Consider the following 13794-nt stretch of genomic DNA (forward strand, 5'->3'; position numbering starts at 1 on the left):
CATATTCCAACAAAAAAAATATCCTAATAGCAGAGAAATCATTGGAGACCCACAGAAGCCAAACAACGGAGGGTGGAGAGGCTGGAGACCCCCTCGGAGGAGCTGGAACAGGGTAAGAGAGATCTTCGCTCCCTACCCTAGAGACTGGGATCTCTGCGGGAGGCTCTGTGAGGGAAGGGGAGCGGGGGAGGGGCCGCGAGCCTGGGGGATCACCCAGGACTCCCACAGCTGTGCAGCCCAGATGAAAAGCCCTCTAATAGGGGAAAGCTTTCGCCTGGGGTGACCTCAGCAAGCCAAGACCCCAGGAGAGCAGACAGCAAGAGCTGATCAGGAAAGCACTAGAGATGGTGCCCCTCCCTCCCCCAACCCCTGCTGTGCGCCACCATCTGGACTGAAGGCAGAGGGCTCAGAATACGTGGCTCTCAACCCCCATCTAGTGGTGACAGGCTGTAACTGCAACCGAATAATATCACCATGGGGAAGACCCGTCCTTCTTCCAGCACCCATCAATTCATCCAATCTCCAGACCAGCGGGAAAACAAGCACCCAGAATTATGCCCTGAGGACTCAGAAATAAGTAAACTAAACAAAAATGAATTCAGAATAGCTATAGTCAAAAAATTCGAGGTAAAGGAAAACAGAGAGAAAAAAGTCAATGAGTTCTGGAGTTACTTCACAAAAGAAATTGAAACTATAAAGAAGAATCAATCAGAAATACTAGAGATGAAAAATACAGTGGATCAGATAAAACAGAATACGGATTCCCTGAGTGCCCATGTGGATGCCACAGAGAAGCAAATCAGCATAATCGAAGACAGGTTGAATGGCTCCAGACAAAGGAAAGGAGAGAATTAAGAATAAAAAGGAATGAAGAGAATCTCCAAGAAATAGCCAACTCAATGAGGAAATGCAATATAAGAATAATTGGAATCCTCGAGAGTGACAAAAAGGGGAATGGAGCAGAAAGTGTGCTCAAAGGAATAATAGCAGAGAACTTTCCAAATCTAGAGACTGAGAGAGAGATATACATGTGGAGGAAGCTTTCAGATCTCCTAGATATGTCAATGTAAAAAGACCTACTGCAAGGCATATAGTAGTAAAACTGGCAAAACTGAATGACAAAGAAAGAATACTCAGGGCAGAAAGGCAGAAGAAAATAACCTATAAAGGAACCCCTATCAGACTTTCAACAGATTTCTCTGCAGAAACCTTACAAGCTAGGAGAGATTGGAATGACATATTCAAAACTTTAAAAGATAATCTTCAGCCAAGAATACTCTATCCAGCAAAAATATCCTTCAGATATGAGGGAGAAATTAAATCTTTCCCAGACAAACAAAAGCTAAGGGACTTTGCAGCCACGAGACACCGCACCCTTCCCCCCCCCCCCCCCCGGCCCTTACAAGAAATCCTCAAGAAGGTCCTCATATCTGAAAAAAGAAAAAAAGGGGGAAATGGGTCACAAAACACAGAGTAAGGAGACAAATAGAATCAGAATAGGATAGCAAATATACAACTATAGCATTAGGATAAAGGGAAGGAAAACACCAAAAACAAAGACAATCTTAGCACTTTAACCACAAACTCACAACACAAGTTGGAATAAGAGATGACAAGAATAACTTAGGAGGGGAGGAGGAAAGGGACTGAATCAGTTTAGGCTAAGGAAATAAGAGGCCACCAGAAAATGGACTATGTTATACACGAGATCCTGAATACCAACTTCAGGGTAGCCACTAACCTTAAAGACAGAACAGAGACACAAAAAATAAGTAAGGAAATAAGAAACTGCAGATGTCAATGGGTAGGCCAAAACACACAGGACAAGAAACTCAGGTAATGCAGGAAAACCGTAAAACAAGTGACAGAATGACAGCATTAAGCCTCATGCATCAATAATCACCCTTAATGTAAACAGACTGAACTCTCCAAACAAAAAGACACGGAGTGGCAAGATGGATTAAAGAACAAGATCCAACAATCTGTTGCCTCCAGGAAACACACCTCAGCTCCAACGACAAACACAGGCTCAATAAATATTACCAGGTAATCCACATTTTACAAAAAAGAGCCTTGATTCCCGTCTCACTCCAACAGAAAAATCAATGCTAGCATCTAAATATGACAGGTAAAACCCCAAACCTTTCAGGAAATAACATAATTTACTCTTGGCTACACATGCAACAGAAATGCATGCACATGTGCAGTAAGAGAAATGTGTAAAAATATTTACAGGAGAATTTACTCATAACCTTCAAAAACAGGAAACAATTCACGTATCTTCAACATTAAAATGAATGGACTAAGGTATACTCATACACAGAAATATTCAGCAATGAAAATGAACTAACTCCAGCCATGATAATTATCATAAACATAATATTGAGTGAAAGAAGCCAGGCACAAACAAATGCATTCAGTATACTTCCATTTATATAAAATTCAAAAATGGGCAAAACTAAAGTATAACATTAAAAGACAAAATAGTTATTACCTTTGGGAAAGAAGCAGAAGAGAGGGCCTCTGGGGCGCTGGTACTATTCTATTTCTTGAACTGGATGGTAGTTAAGTGGCTTTACAATAGTAACTTGGCTTTACAATAATTCACTGAATGATATGTTTATTGTGTTTACTTACTGTGCTGTATGTTAGAATTTTAAAAATCAACAATTTATTTCTTAAATATAGCAGATACACACCCTAAGTATTACATATGACTGTAAAACAATATATGGGAGAAAGGAGGAAGCTAGCTTTCTCTAGGATTAAAAACTCAAAGTAGATTTACTTGTGGCATTGCTGCTAGAGAGACCACTGACTAGGAAAAGAAAGTAGCTCCATTTCTGGTTTGGAATTGGAGTGACCGTGAGAGCCAACGGCTTTGATTTCACTTCTTGCCCCTTACTATTGCACAGGAAGGTTTGATGGGCTGTGGAACAGGAAAGAGAAAGAACAGCAGCCTTTCCTGTTAAGACAGATGGAGCACGAGAATCCTGCTCAACTCAACACTTCCTGAAGGTACCCGAATCACATGGAGTTGGCAAATGAAATGAAACATATTGTCATCTCAGAGCTGTAGCAATCATAAGTATTAGTCTCACAAGATTTGGCATATGACAAAGAGTCAAGAGTCTAAGGAAACAAAACAACTAAATGTAATGCAGCATCCTAGATTTGATTCTGGACCCAGAAAAAGACATTAGTGGGAAAACTGGTGAAATTCTACTAAGGTCCATAATCTAGCTAATGGTACTAGAATCACATTAATTTTTTGGTTTTGATCATTGTAGTACTGTTATGTAAGATGCTAAGATCGGGAGAAGTTGAGTGATAGGTATATAGGAAGCCTCTGTACTAGTTTTGCAACTTTTTTATAAATAAAATGATTTCAAAATAAAAAGATAAAAATATTTTTAAGTATCAGTGGGAAAATCATCCTTAACTTATTGAAAATACAGGAAAGTCTAGCTGTTATCAGTAAAATTCTGTCTTAAATGAAGGAAATGCCAACAGATGACAATGTAATACTCCAAAGTTACTATTATCGTAAATAGAGAACCAGTTTTTCATTTAAAGACAATGTTAATGTGTTGTTCAATGGTTTTCCTAGGATCCATGATGTGTTTTAACTTCCTTTTTCTGACTGGCAACATTGGGTGTCAAACACACTAAGTTGTCATTTAAAACAGGAGGAAAAAAAGCTAAGATAGAATCATTGTAAGAACTACAGCTAGTCAATGTAAAATTGAAAGTTATTTCTACCTATAGTCTTCGAGAAACTATTTAGTGGACTTAAAAAACAGTCCTGATAAAATTGGTTTATGAGGTAAAATCACACACCATGTTAATCTACAGTTTAAAATGCAAAAAGCTTTACAATGTCGAGATAACCCTGTGGCAGTCAAAAGGAAGACATTTTTAAGTTTGGCATCTGGATATTGAGATGTAATTAGGTATTTTCCCAATTTGCTAAACGGACTGAAAAAAATTAAAATAAGAACATAAGTGAACTTCAAGATAAGTTGAGACAAAAAGTCATCTTACAAATAAACTGCCTTTAAAAAAAAAAGACAGTAGGCAACCATGTAGACTGATAAGGACCCCAAGGATAAATCTAACAAACCAAAGAAAGCAGGTGAAATACAGTGAAGATAAAGTATAATCGTTACCAACCACTTCATTTTGTTGCTTTAAACAACGTTCTCTGTCTTCAGCATATTTTTTCATTTCTTTGTTTCGTAGATTCTCAGCTTCTTTTGCCTGAGTAATGAGCATTATTTTTTCTTCTAACCATTTCTTTCTATCAGCTTTATATTTCTGTTCAGATTCCTATATATATAAATAGTACAAGTACATTTATATAGTACACTTTCTTAAGAAGTAGTCAGTCTGTTTTTATAACATTTTTATACAACCCACCACTTTTCATCGTTTTTAAAACCTAAAAATAAGTGGTTTTCCTTAAATAATGACAAGATCAGAGTTTACTTCAGATTATAAAAAGAACATTGTTGATTTGCTTTCCTAAACAGTACTTCCTTTATAAACTCCGTTTTGCTATGAGGTCCACTCAAGGACTTTCCTTCATCGGTGAGCTCAAGAAGAAATAACAATTTAAATTTCTGAGTTACAGAGACCCAAGTCTTCCTAAAAGCCAGAAAAAAAAGACTTTGTTTGTGGTGGTCATTTCTAATTGTATGGTTCCAAAAATAAAATATTCTTGGGTATACAGGATGCCAAATAAAGAATATCTTGTGCAACAGGTCAAATATTTATTAGTTTAAGGAACATTGGGAACAGCTGAACAGAGAATATAGCTGATAGTAATTTTCAAAGTGGATTCCATAGAGCCTTTGGGTTCAAAGGCAACTAATTTACGCATTCAAAATCCAAGTAAAACTTCATTTAAAACAAAAACAATAATACCACCTTAAAATATATATATATATCCCACTGTTCCCAAAACTTGTAAAACCACTGTGCTGGATGAACTATGGCAGTTCATCCCGGGATTACGAAGTTTATAATCTAAAATATGTGATTATATCATTTTAGAACAAAGTAAAACATACCAGTATGAACTTGATTCATACCTTCATAGGAACATTCCCAATATAGTTAATGTATTTTATTCATAATTAGTGGAGTATTTACTTTGTTCTAGCTGCTTCTGGGTTTTCATAATGAAAAGGGTAAATTCTAGAATGTATAATTAACAGTTACAAAAGAAAGTAACTAATTTTTTTGTATTCTTCAGTATCTGATTATATACAGCCTGAATTTAAGAAAAACATTTAGATGCAGCCAACTTTTCAAAATCATTATGTTTTCGTCAAAAACTACAGTCACAAATACAACTTTTAATAAAATGTACAAAATTTTAAGCAGTATTTAGCAAATTACCTTAAAAAAATACTTCCCCCATATGTTGTATTCTACACACAGTATGTTACAGCTGAATATGGAAAAATACAGAATATGGAAAAAAACAGAATATCTTCTATATAGGGTGGTTTCACAAATATTCCAGTATCCAGATACACAACTCTATTCTTTTCCAACTTACTAAAAATTGAAAAGATTATTTACAATAATCAAAATAATTTTCTAATAGTCACCTTCTGGACAGCAGTATTTGATGTAAGAAATTTAAGGAGTAGAAAAATACATATAAAGACATAAGAAGTGGTGATTTAAGAATTAATATATAACACATAAAACTGAAGACCCAAGCACTATATTTTCATTGGTACTTAGTACTTTGTATCTTGGGAATTTCCTCCCTATGTCAGTTGATTGTACTGAAACGTACAATGTACTGAATGTACTGAAATGTACAATATACTGAAATATACAATGTACTGAAAAATTATACAAACATATTAACATTTCCCAGGTACTATTCCACTCACATCTAAATTAATTATAAAATATTTACTGAATTCTCCTCTCATGATAAATACAAAGAGTAGACACATACATGCATATACACACATAAAATCATACCTGAAACTCATCTTGAAGCTTACTGAGCTGTTTACTAAGTACATCTGTGTTATCCTCAAGTTCTTTACTTGACCTTTGATTACTTTTGGTTTCCAGATCTTTGCATTTTTCCTTCCATTTTTCCAATTCTGATTTGAAAACATAAAATTATTTTTTAAAGCACACGCAAAAGTTATACTGTATATTTAGAGATATATATGGCATGGGATACAGACATGAATCAGCAGAGCCCAGAAGAAGAATCTTGACCAAGACAGAACTGAGACTATTCCAAGAGCTGCAATTTTGAGAGTTGTTACCAAATTCTTAGAGAAAAGAAACTACAAGGTCCTCCTAGGAACCCACTGAATAGTGTTCAGAGAATACAGTGTAAATGCATGTCAATCTAATTATATAGGAAACATCAAGTAGTTTCCTCCCTCAAAAAATAAAACAAACCTGTGATGGTATTCTGAAGGATGGAATCAGAGTATTTATTGAGATAAACATGTAAGATGATACTAAGCTGAACAGAGGTGAAACTCAGTTGAAAGTTTACTCAATATCTGGGGAACATTGCAAATTATCATACAGTTATTAGGAACTGTATTCCTTCTTTACTACATAGCATTTTACTTAGATAAAACAATTTTCATCACATTGGAAAATGGCAAGCGACAGGACATTCCAAAAACACACCAAATACTTTTTCATTATGAATTATTACAAATACTAAACTACTTTCAATAGGAAAGATATCTAGAAAAATAAAGAAAATTGAACACTATGTCTTGAGATATTTATGCAATCTTGTTTCACCTGTGGCTAGTCTTTCAGCTTCCTCTAATTTAGCCTCGAGCACTTGATCTTGTTCTACCTGAGTTTGTTCTTGTTCTTCCAGTGTCATTCTCATGTCTTCAATTATTTTCTCTTTAACATTTAGATCTAAAAATTTGGGGAGAACATTTTAGAAATTAGTAATATCTACAACCAGATATCCAGTTTTTCTTCAGTTCTTCTAAAATTAAAATACTTTTATTAACTGTAATATAGACCGAAACTTTGTCCTGTTCACTACTGTATCCTCAATGCCTAGAATAGTACTGGCACATTTGAAGCATCAAATATCTGATGAACAGAGGGATGACTTTAAGAAGGGATAGATGGATAAATACATGGAAAAGGAATCTTTTCAGATAAAATCAATAATTTTTCACATAAAGAAACTATTAATACTAATAAACACAAATCTTAGGATTTATTAAAAAAGTTATTTGGCAAAACATTTATTTTTAGTGTTAATATTCTCAAACCAAAACTAAAGACTTTTACCTCCTGAAAACAAAGAAAGGCTCAATCCCAATCTGACTTATTTTTTTTAAATCTCGAGTAATTATTTTTTCGAGAAAAATTTTCAAAGCCAAATATTTACTTCTGGTGTTTTTAAAACCAGTTCTTCAGGAATGACTGCTACTAGCCTTACCAGAATTGTTTCTGGTCTTTGAAAAATTACTATAATAATGACTTATAAACAATTCTACTTAAATCCTGTCTGCTTTCAAAGATAAAGAGGAAAGATTACTTTGTTGCCTCTGGTGAGGGCCATATAGTAGCAAGGCTCATTTCAGACACCTCTTACCAAAACTATTACTGATGTCAAAGGTGGTAAACTTACAAATGCACAGCTCAACCTCAGGTCACTAAAAATGACATTAAAAATGACACAAATCTCAAAAAAGGCTTCCTCAAAGAGCACATAAAGCAAGCTTTAAAAAAACAAAACAATAAGAAAAAATTACATGAGTAATTTTCAGTATTTCTGTTCACTGATGTAAGCTTCCAGAAGTGCTAACAAAACAGAATTCCAACTAGGATTAAAGGAGTCTTAGTATTATCATCTAAATTCTTTCTTTCAAAACGCATGATTTGCAAACATATTCAGATTATACAATTAATTTAATCATAATTTTTTTCAAAGAATCTCCTTCCTCTTACACTCTATTTTGCTCTATTTCTAGAGGACAAGAAATAAAGAGTTTAAATATATACTTATCAATTAGAAAAGTCCCAAGACACCGATGATACTTTCACTAATGGCTATGCATCTATTATTTGAAAGGCAGGACGAGTAAATGAAAAAAGAGAATTATTTTATCAGTCACTGCCTCAAATAATTTGCATTTTAAAGAATGCAGAATATGCAACAAATAAAAGAATCCAGAAATATGCAACAAATAAAACAGAAAAAAAAAGCAACATAAAGACAGCTATAAGATAGGTATCTCATTATGGCTATCTAAAGATAGCTATGAGTTATCATAGCTAAATTAAGTGACTGTCAAATGACACAGCAATCAAGTGCTTAACATTCAGCGGAGAGGATCACCGAGAGCCATAGTGTCCTAGGAAGGCTTCAAGGAGGAAAGGCTTAAGCATACCATTCGAAAACACGCAGGAAGTAGAAAGAAGGGACATCACACAAGCTAGGGGCAGAAATGACATATAAATGTCATGTAAAAACCCTGGATTAGAAATATTCATTTAGTGACTGTTTAAATTTATTTCAGAATATCAGTATATCAGACATATATAAAACAAGTACAAAAGCTTGAAACCATGTGATACCATGTTTTACTCATCACACGGGCAGTAAGTTTAAAGTTTGTTAACACTTAGCAAATTGTGGGGAAATAGGCACTCTATATGCTATTACTGTGAATATAAACTAGTATAACCACTTTAGGGAGCAATTTAGCAATATTTATCAAAATTTTAAATATACATCATTTGGGCCAACAATTACATTACTAGGAACTTACTCTACAAATATATTTACATATGTGCACAAAGACTTTTGTACAAAAATATTCATGGTAATGTCTATAGTAACAAAAAATTATGTCTGAAACAACCAAAAATATTTTTTTTCATTAAAAGAGGTCATACTACCAGAGAGTAGATTATAGAATGTGTTAACTTTCTTAGATAAGATGATATTGTGCTTATGTGAGATGTCTTTTCCTTAGAAATTTCATGATAAACTATTTAAGTGCAAACTATCATTAATGCCTGCAAATATCTTTCAAGTTGCTCAGTTTAATGTATAGATATTTATTAGAGAAAGAGACAGAGAAAGAGAGAGAGAGACGCAAATATGGCAAAATATTAAAAAACAGTGAATCTATTAAGGGGTATTTCAGGTGTTCTTTATATTGCCTTTCTGACTCCGTTGCAAATGTTTATTTTTTAATTTGAATTTTGGAAAAATATGAACTGAAATTGTACCTTAAATTAGTATATAATATTCCCTCTATTGGACTTTGAAATTGTTTCATTTACCATCAAGCCACATGTTTGGTCAAATGAAGAACTCTGTTCCTTGCAATAGCATTCTCTTCTGGGCATATTAGAGTCAGTTTTATCTCCTCTATCCTAATTAATTCTGCCACATTACTTAAGGTTTTCCTTCAAGAGAATAAAATTTTTTTCTCCAATAATAACAAAAAGAGGCCATATTAAATAAATTGTGATAGATCAGGAACAAGACAAGGATGTCCACTCTCACTACTTCTAGTCAACATTGTTCAGGAAGTTTTAGCCAGCACAATTAGGCAAGAGTAAGAAATAAAAGACAAACAGATTGGAAAGAAGTGAAACTATCTCTGTCTGCAGATGGCATGATCTTGTATACACAAAATCCTAAGGAAGGAAAGTAGGAAGGGGGGGGGGAGATGGAGGGAGGAAGGAAGGGAGGGAGGGAGGAAGAAAGCCTTATTAGAGTTCATAAACAGGTTCAGCAAGGTTACAAGATCAATATAATTAAAACAATTGTATTTCTATACTAGCAATAAACAATCCAAAAATGGTATTAAGGAAATAACTACATTTTCAATAGCATTACAAAGAATACTTAGAAATAAGTTAACAAAAGATGTGCAAAACTTATGCACTAAAAACATCACTGAAAAGAATTATAGAAGGCCTAACTAAATAAAAAGATATCGTGAGTTCATGATTAATATTGTTAGTTTGGCAATTTTCCCAAGTAGATCCTTAAATTTAAACCCCATTAAAACTCCAGCTGACTTTCTGAGAAATTGACAAGCTGATCCTAAAACTCATGTAAAAATGAAAGGAACCAAAATAGCCAAAACAATCTTGCAAAAGAAGACTAAAAGTGAAACAATTAACATTTTCCAATTTCAAAATTTACTAGAAAGATACAGTAACAATACAGTGTGGTACTGGCATAAGGATAGACAAATAGCTCAATGAAACAGAATTGAGGGTCCAGAAATAAACCCTTACATTTATGGTCAACTGATTTTCAACAAAGGTGCAAAGACAACGCATGGGGAAAGAATAGTCTTTTCAACAAATGGTGATGGGACAACTGGATCTCCATACGCAAAAAATTTAGACACCTACCTCACACAATATACAAAATTATTCTCAAATGGATTAACTCAAAATGGATCAAAGACCTAAATGTAAGAGCTAAAACTATAAAACTCTTAGAAGAAAACTTAGATGACTTTAGACTAGATAGCAGCTTCTTAGAAATGACACCTAAAGCACAAGCAATTAAAACAAAATAGGTAAACTAGACTGAATCAAAATTAAAAACTTTTACGCATCAAAGGACACTATGGAAGAAGTGAAAAACAACCCACAAAATGGGAGAAAATATTTGCAAATTATTTATCTGATAAGGGTCTAGTATCCAGAATATGTAAGAAACTCTAACGACTCCATAATAAAAAGACAAATAACCCAATTGAAAAATGGACAAAGGGGTGAACAGATATTTCTCCAAAGAAGATACACAAGTGGCCAATAGTACAAGACAAGATGCTCATTATTATTAGTCAATAGGGAAATGCAAATCAAAACCACAATGACATACTACTTTATACCCACCAGGATGTTAGGTTAAATAGTGTTCCCCCAAAATTCATGTTCACCCACTATGAATACGACCTTATTTGAAAACAGGGTCTTTGCAGATGTAATCAAGTTAACAATGAGGTCATACTGAATTAGGGTGAGCCCTAAATCCAATATGACTCATGTCCTTATAAGAAGAGGGAAATTCGGACAGACACATAGGGAGAACATACCAATACAGACACACCCAGAGGGAAGATGGCCAGGTTAAAACAGAGGCAGACAGGAAATATGCTGCCACAAGGCCAGGAATACAAAAGGTTGCCATCAACACCAGAACCTAGAAGAAACAAGGAAAGAGTCTTCCCTAGAACCTTCAGAAGGAGTGTAGCACTATCAATACCTTTATTTCAGATTTCTAGCTTTCAGGACTGTGAGAGAATAAATTCCTGTTGTTTAAGTCACCCAGTTTGTGGTACTTTGCTACAGCAGCCCTAGGAAACTAATATAGACAGCTCTAATTTTTAAAATGAAAAATAACAAGTGTTGGCAATGATGTGGAGAAATTGGAGCCCTCATTCATTGCTGGTAAGAATGTAAAATGGCAGAGCCACCGTGGAAAAATTTGACAGTTCCTCAAAAAGTTAAACATAGAGTTATTACATGACCCAGTAAATTCCACTCCTAGATATATATATATATCCCCAAGAGAACTGCAAACATATGTTCACCCAAAAACTTGTAAATAAATATTCATAAAAGCCAAAAAAAGTGGAAACAATACAAATGTCCATCAACTGATGCTTAAATAAAATATGGTATGGTCATACAATGGAGTATTATTCAGCCATTAAAAGGAATGAAGTACTGATCATGCTACAATATAGCTGAAACTTAAAAACATTGTGCTAAGTGAAAGAAGTTAGACAAAAAGCCCACATATTGTATATGAATTCATTAACATGAAATGTCTACAACAGGCAAATCCATAGAGAAAGAAAGTAGATTAGTGGTTGACAGGGACTAGGGAGTGATTACTAATGGGTACAGGGTTTCCTCTGGGGGTGATAAAAAAGTTCTGGAATTAGATAGTGGTAGTGATTATACAATCTTGTGAATATACTAAAACCCGCTAAATTGTACACTTTGAACAGGTAAATTTTATGGTATATATGTATTATACCTCAAATTCTTTAAAAAAAGAACGAACGACGATAACTAAATGAATGGTATTCAGTATTTAAATAGAACTGTAGAAATCAGGGAAAGCCTTAAGAATTGAAAAAACACTTTTTTGTTTGTTGGGGAATGTCTCATGCACAACTGAAATCACAGGAGTGAATGAACTCTCAGGGGAGAAAACAAAGAGAAAAAAGATGACACCTTAATCAGTAAAGTTGCCAAAGTGGCTGAGGCTCAGTCTCAGAGAAAGGCAGTAACTGGTAAAGAATAGATCACAAAAGCTGAGGCAAGAGAGTTTCAAACAGGGGGAAGCTACATATTACCTTTATATTTAGAAAAAATACACTCATACACAATAAATACTATGTAAAAGATGAAAATGAGGAAAAGATGAATAGTGGACAATAATGTCAAAATGATATAAAAAATACAGGAAAGTAGGGATTGCAAAAAGCCAATCGATTTAAAAATATGTAGGTTATAAGTGACCTTCGGGGAAGTTTCAAGAGCATGGAGAAGACAAAGTCAGATTAAGTAGTCAAAATGAGCCTATGCCACACTTCTCAATATTTGGAAAAGAAAGGAAAAATTAAAATACGATGAAAACTATATCCTAGTCCAACGACCTGCTTTTTCAAAATAGCTAAGATCTGTTCACATGTGTCAACAATGACAAAGGAGCCAAAGTAAAAAGAATTCCTAAAAAAGTTATGGAAATAGGAGATGTTCAGGGACAGAGGTCTAAGAAAGGCAAGAGAAAAAAGGACTGTGAGCAGAGAGAGATTTTCACACCCAAGTTAGTGACACAAGTTAATTCCACAAATGCCCAAGTCATTTAAATAAGTAACAATCTAGTTGTCTTACCCCTTCTCTTCAGGTGGCCAAGTACAAACAGCATGAATTACTGAAGAGACTCTGAAACTTTAGAGTAAAATAGACCTCGGCTCCATCCCAGCTCTACTATTCACATAACTAAGACATTAAGGGGTGAGTGAGGAGGAGCAGAGGAATCCTCATAATTTTATGAACAGAAATATATATGTATATCTTCCACAAAGGTAATTTTATAATATTTAAAATAAAAAGTCAAGACAATTTGAGTAAAAACAGCATAATTCAGCACATACGTTGAATCTGAAGTATTAAATGGTTTTAAAAAACTTTGTAAAATATATTAATTTTAAAGATATTTTACTTGAAGTATATTCTTTATGTGATTTTGTCTATAAATCTATTCCAATTCTTTGTGACCTACATAACTTTGACTGACTTTATTTTTCACAATATACTGGCCATTATATAGAAATCAATGGTTGCTTTGACTGAACATTTCTTAATGTTTTATTTTTCCAAGAAGAAACACTTTACATTGATGAGTTACTCATTAGAATGAACACCTTTCTCTTTTGATAAAGTTACATCTTATGTTGCCCTTATTTTACTTTAGAATTTTCAACGGACAATGCTGAACCAACCAGTACCACAACGACCTACTCTGCAGCCATTTTAGTACTGGAAGTAGAGGTTTGTTCCTGACCTTTGCACACTCTCTCATACTGTTGTATAGCTTCTTCCACCTGATTACTTAACTGCTCCTGCAAAATGAAAGGATATGAATTAAATGCAAATGTAACTGAAACACACAGCAATACTTCATAGTGGGACTTGAAAACAGGGTTCAATATTAGGTTTGAAATCTTTCGCCTACAAGGCTGACTACTAGTCTCAGCTTTCAAGTTT

At 34.2% G+C, this 13794-nt stretch overlaps 1 protein-coding gene across 11 annotated transcripts in view; it reads right to left on the reverse strand.

Annotated features, from left to right (window-relative positions):
- KIF20B (kinesin family member 20B) overlaps positions 1–13794 on the reverse strand; it is a 74634-nt gene that overhangs the window by 11997 nt on the left and 48843 nt on the right. For all 11 annotated transcript variants that reach the window (XM_070487340.1, XM_044754485.2, XM_044754464.2 and 8 more), the window contains 4 exons: positions 13592–13649; positions 6805–6930; positions 6007–6134; positions 4174–4329 (listed from right to left, as the gene is read on the reverse strand). In XM_070487340.1, coding sequence (XP_070343441.1) covers positions 4174–4329; positions 6007–6134; positions 6805–6930; positions 13592–13649 — 468 coding nt within the window. The remainder of the gene's footprint in view (positions 1–4173; positions 4330–6006; positions 6135–6804; positions 6931–13591; positions 13650–13794) is intronic.

The sequence above is a fragment of the Equus asinus genome, chromosome 2, assembly GCF_041296235.1.
Source record: "Equus asinus isolate D_3611 breed Donkey chromosome 2, EquAss-T2T_v2, whole genome shotgun sequence".
Lineage (NCBI taxonomy): Eukaryota > Metazoa > Chordata > Mammalia > Perissodactyla > Equidae > Equus > Equus asinus.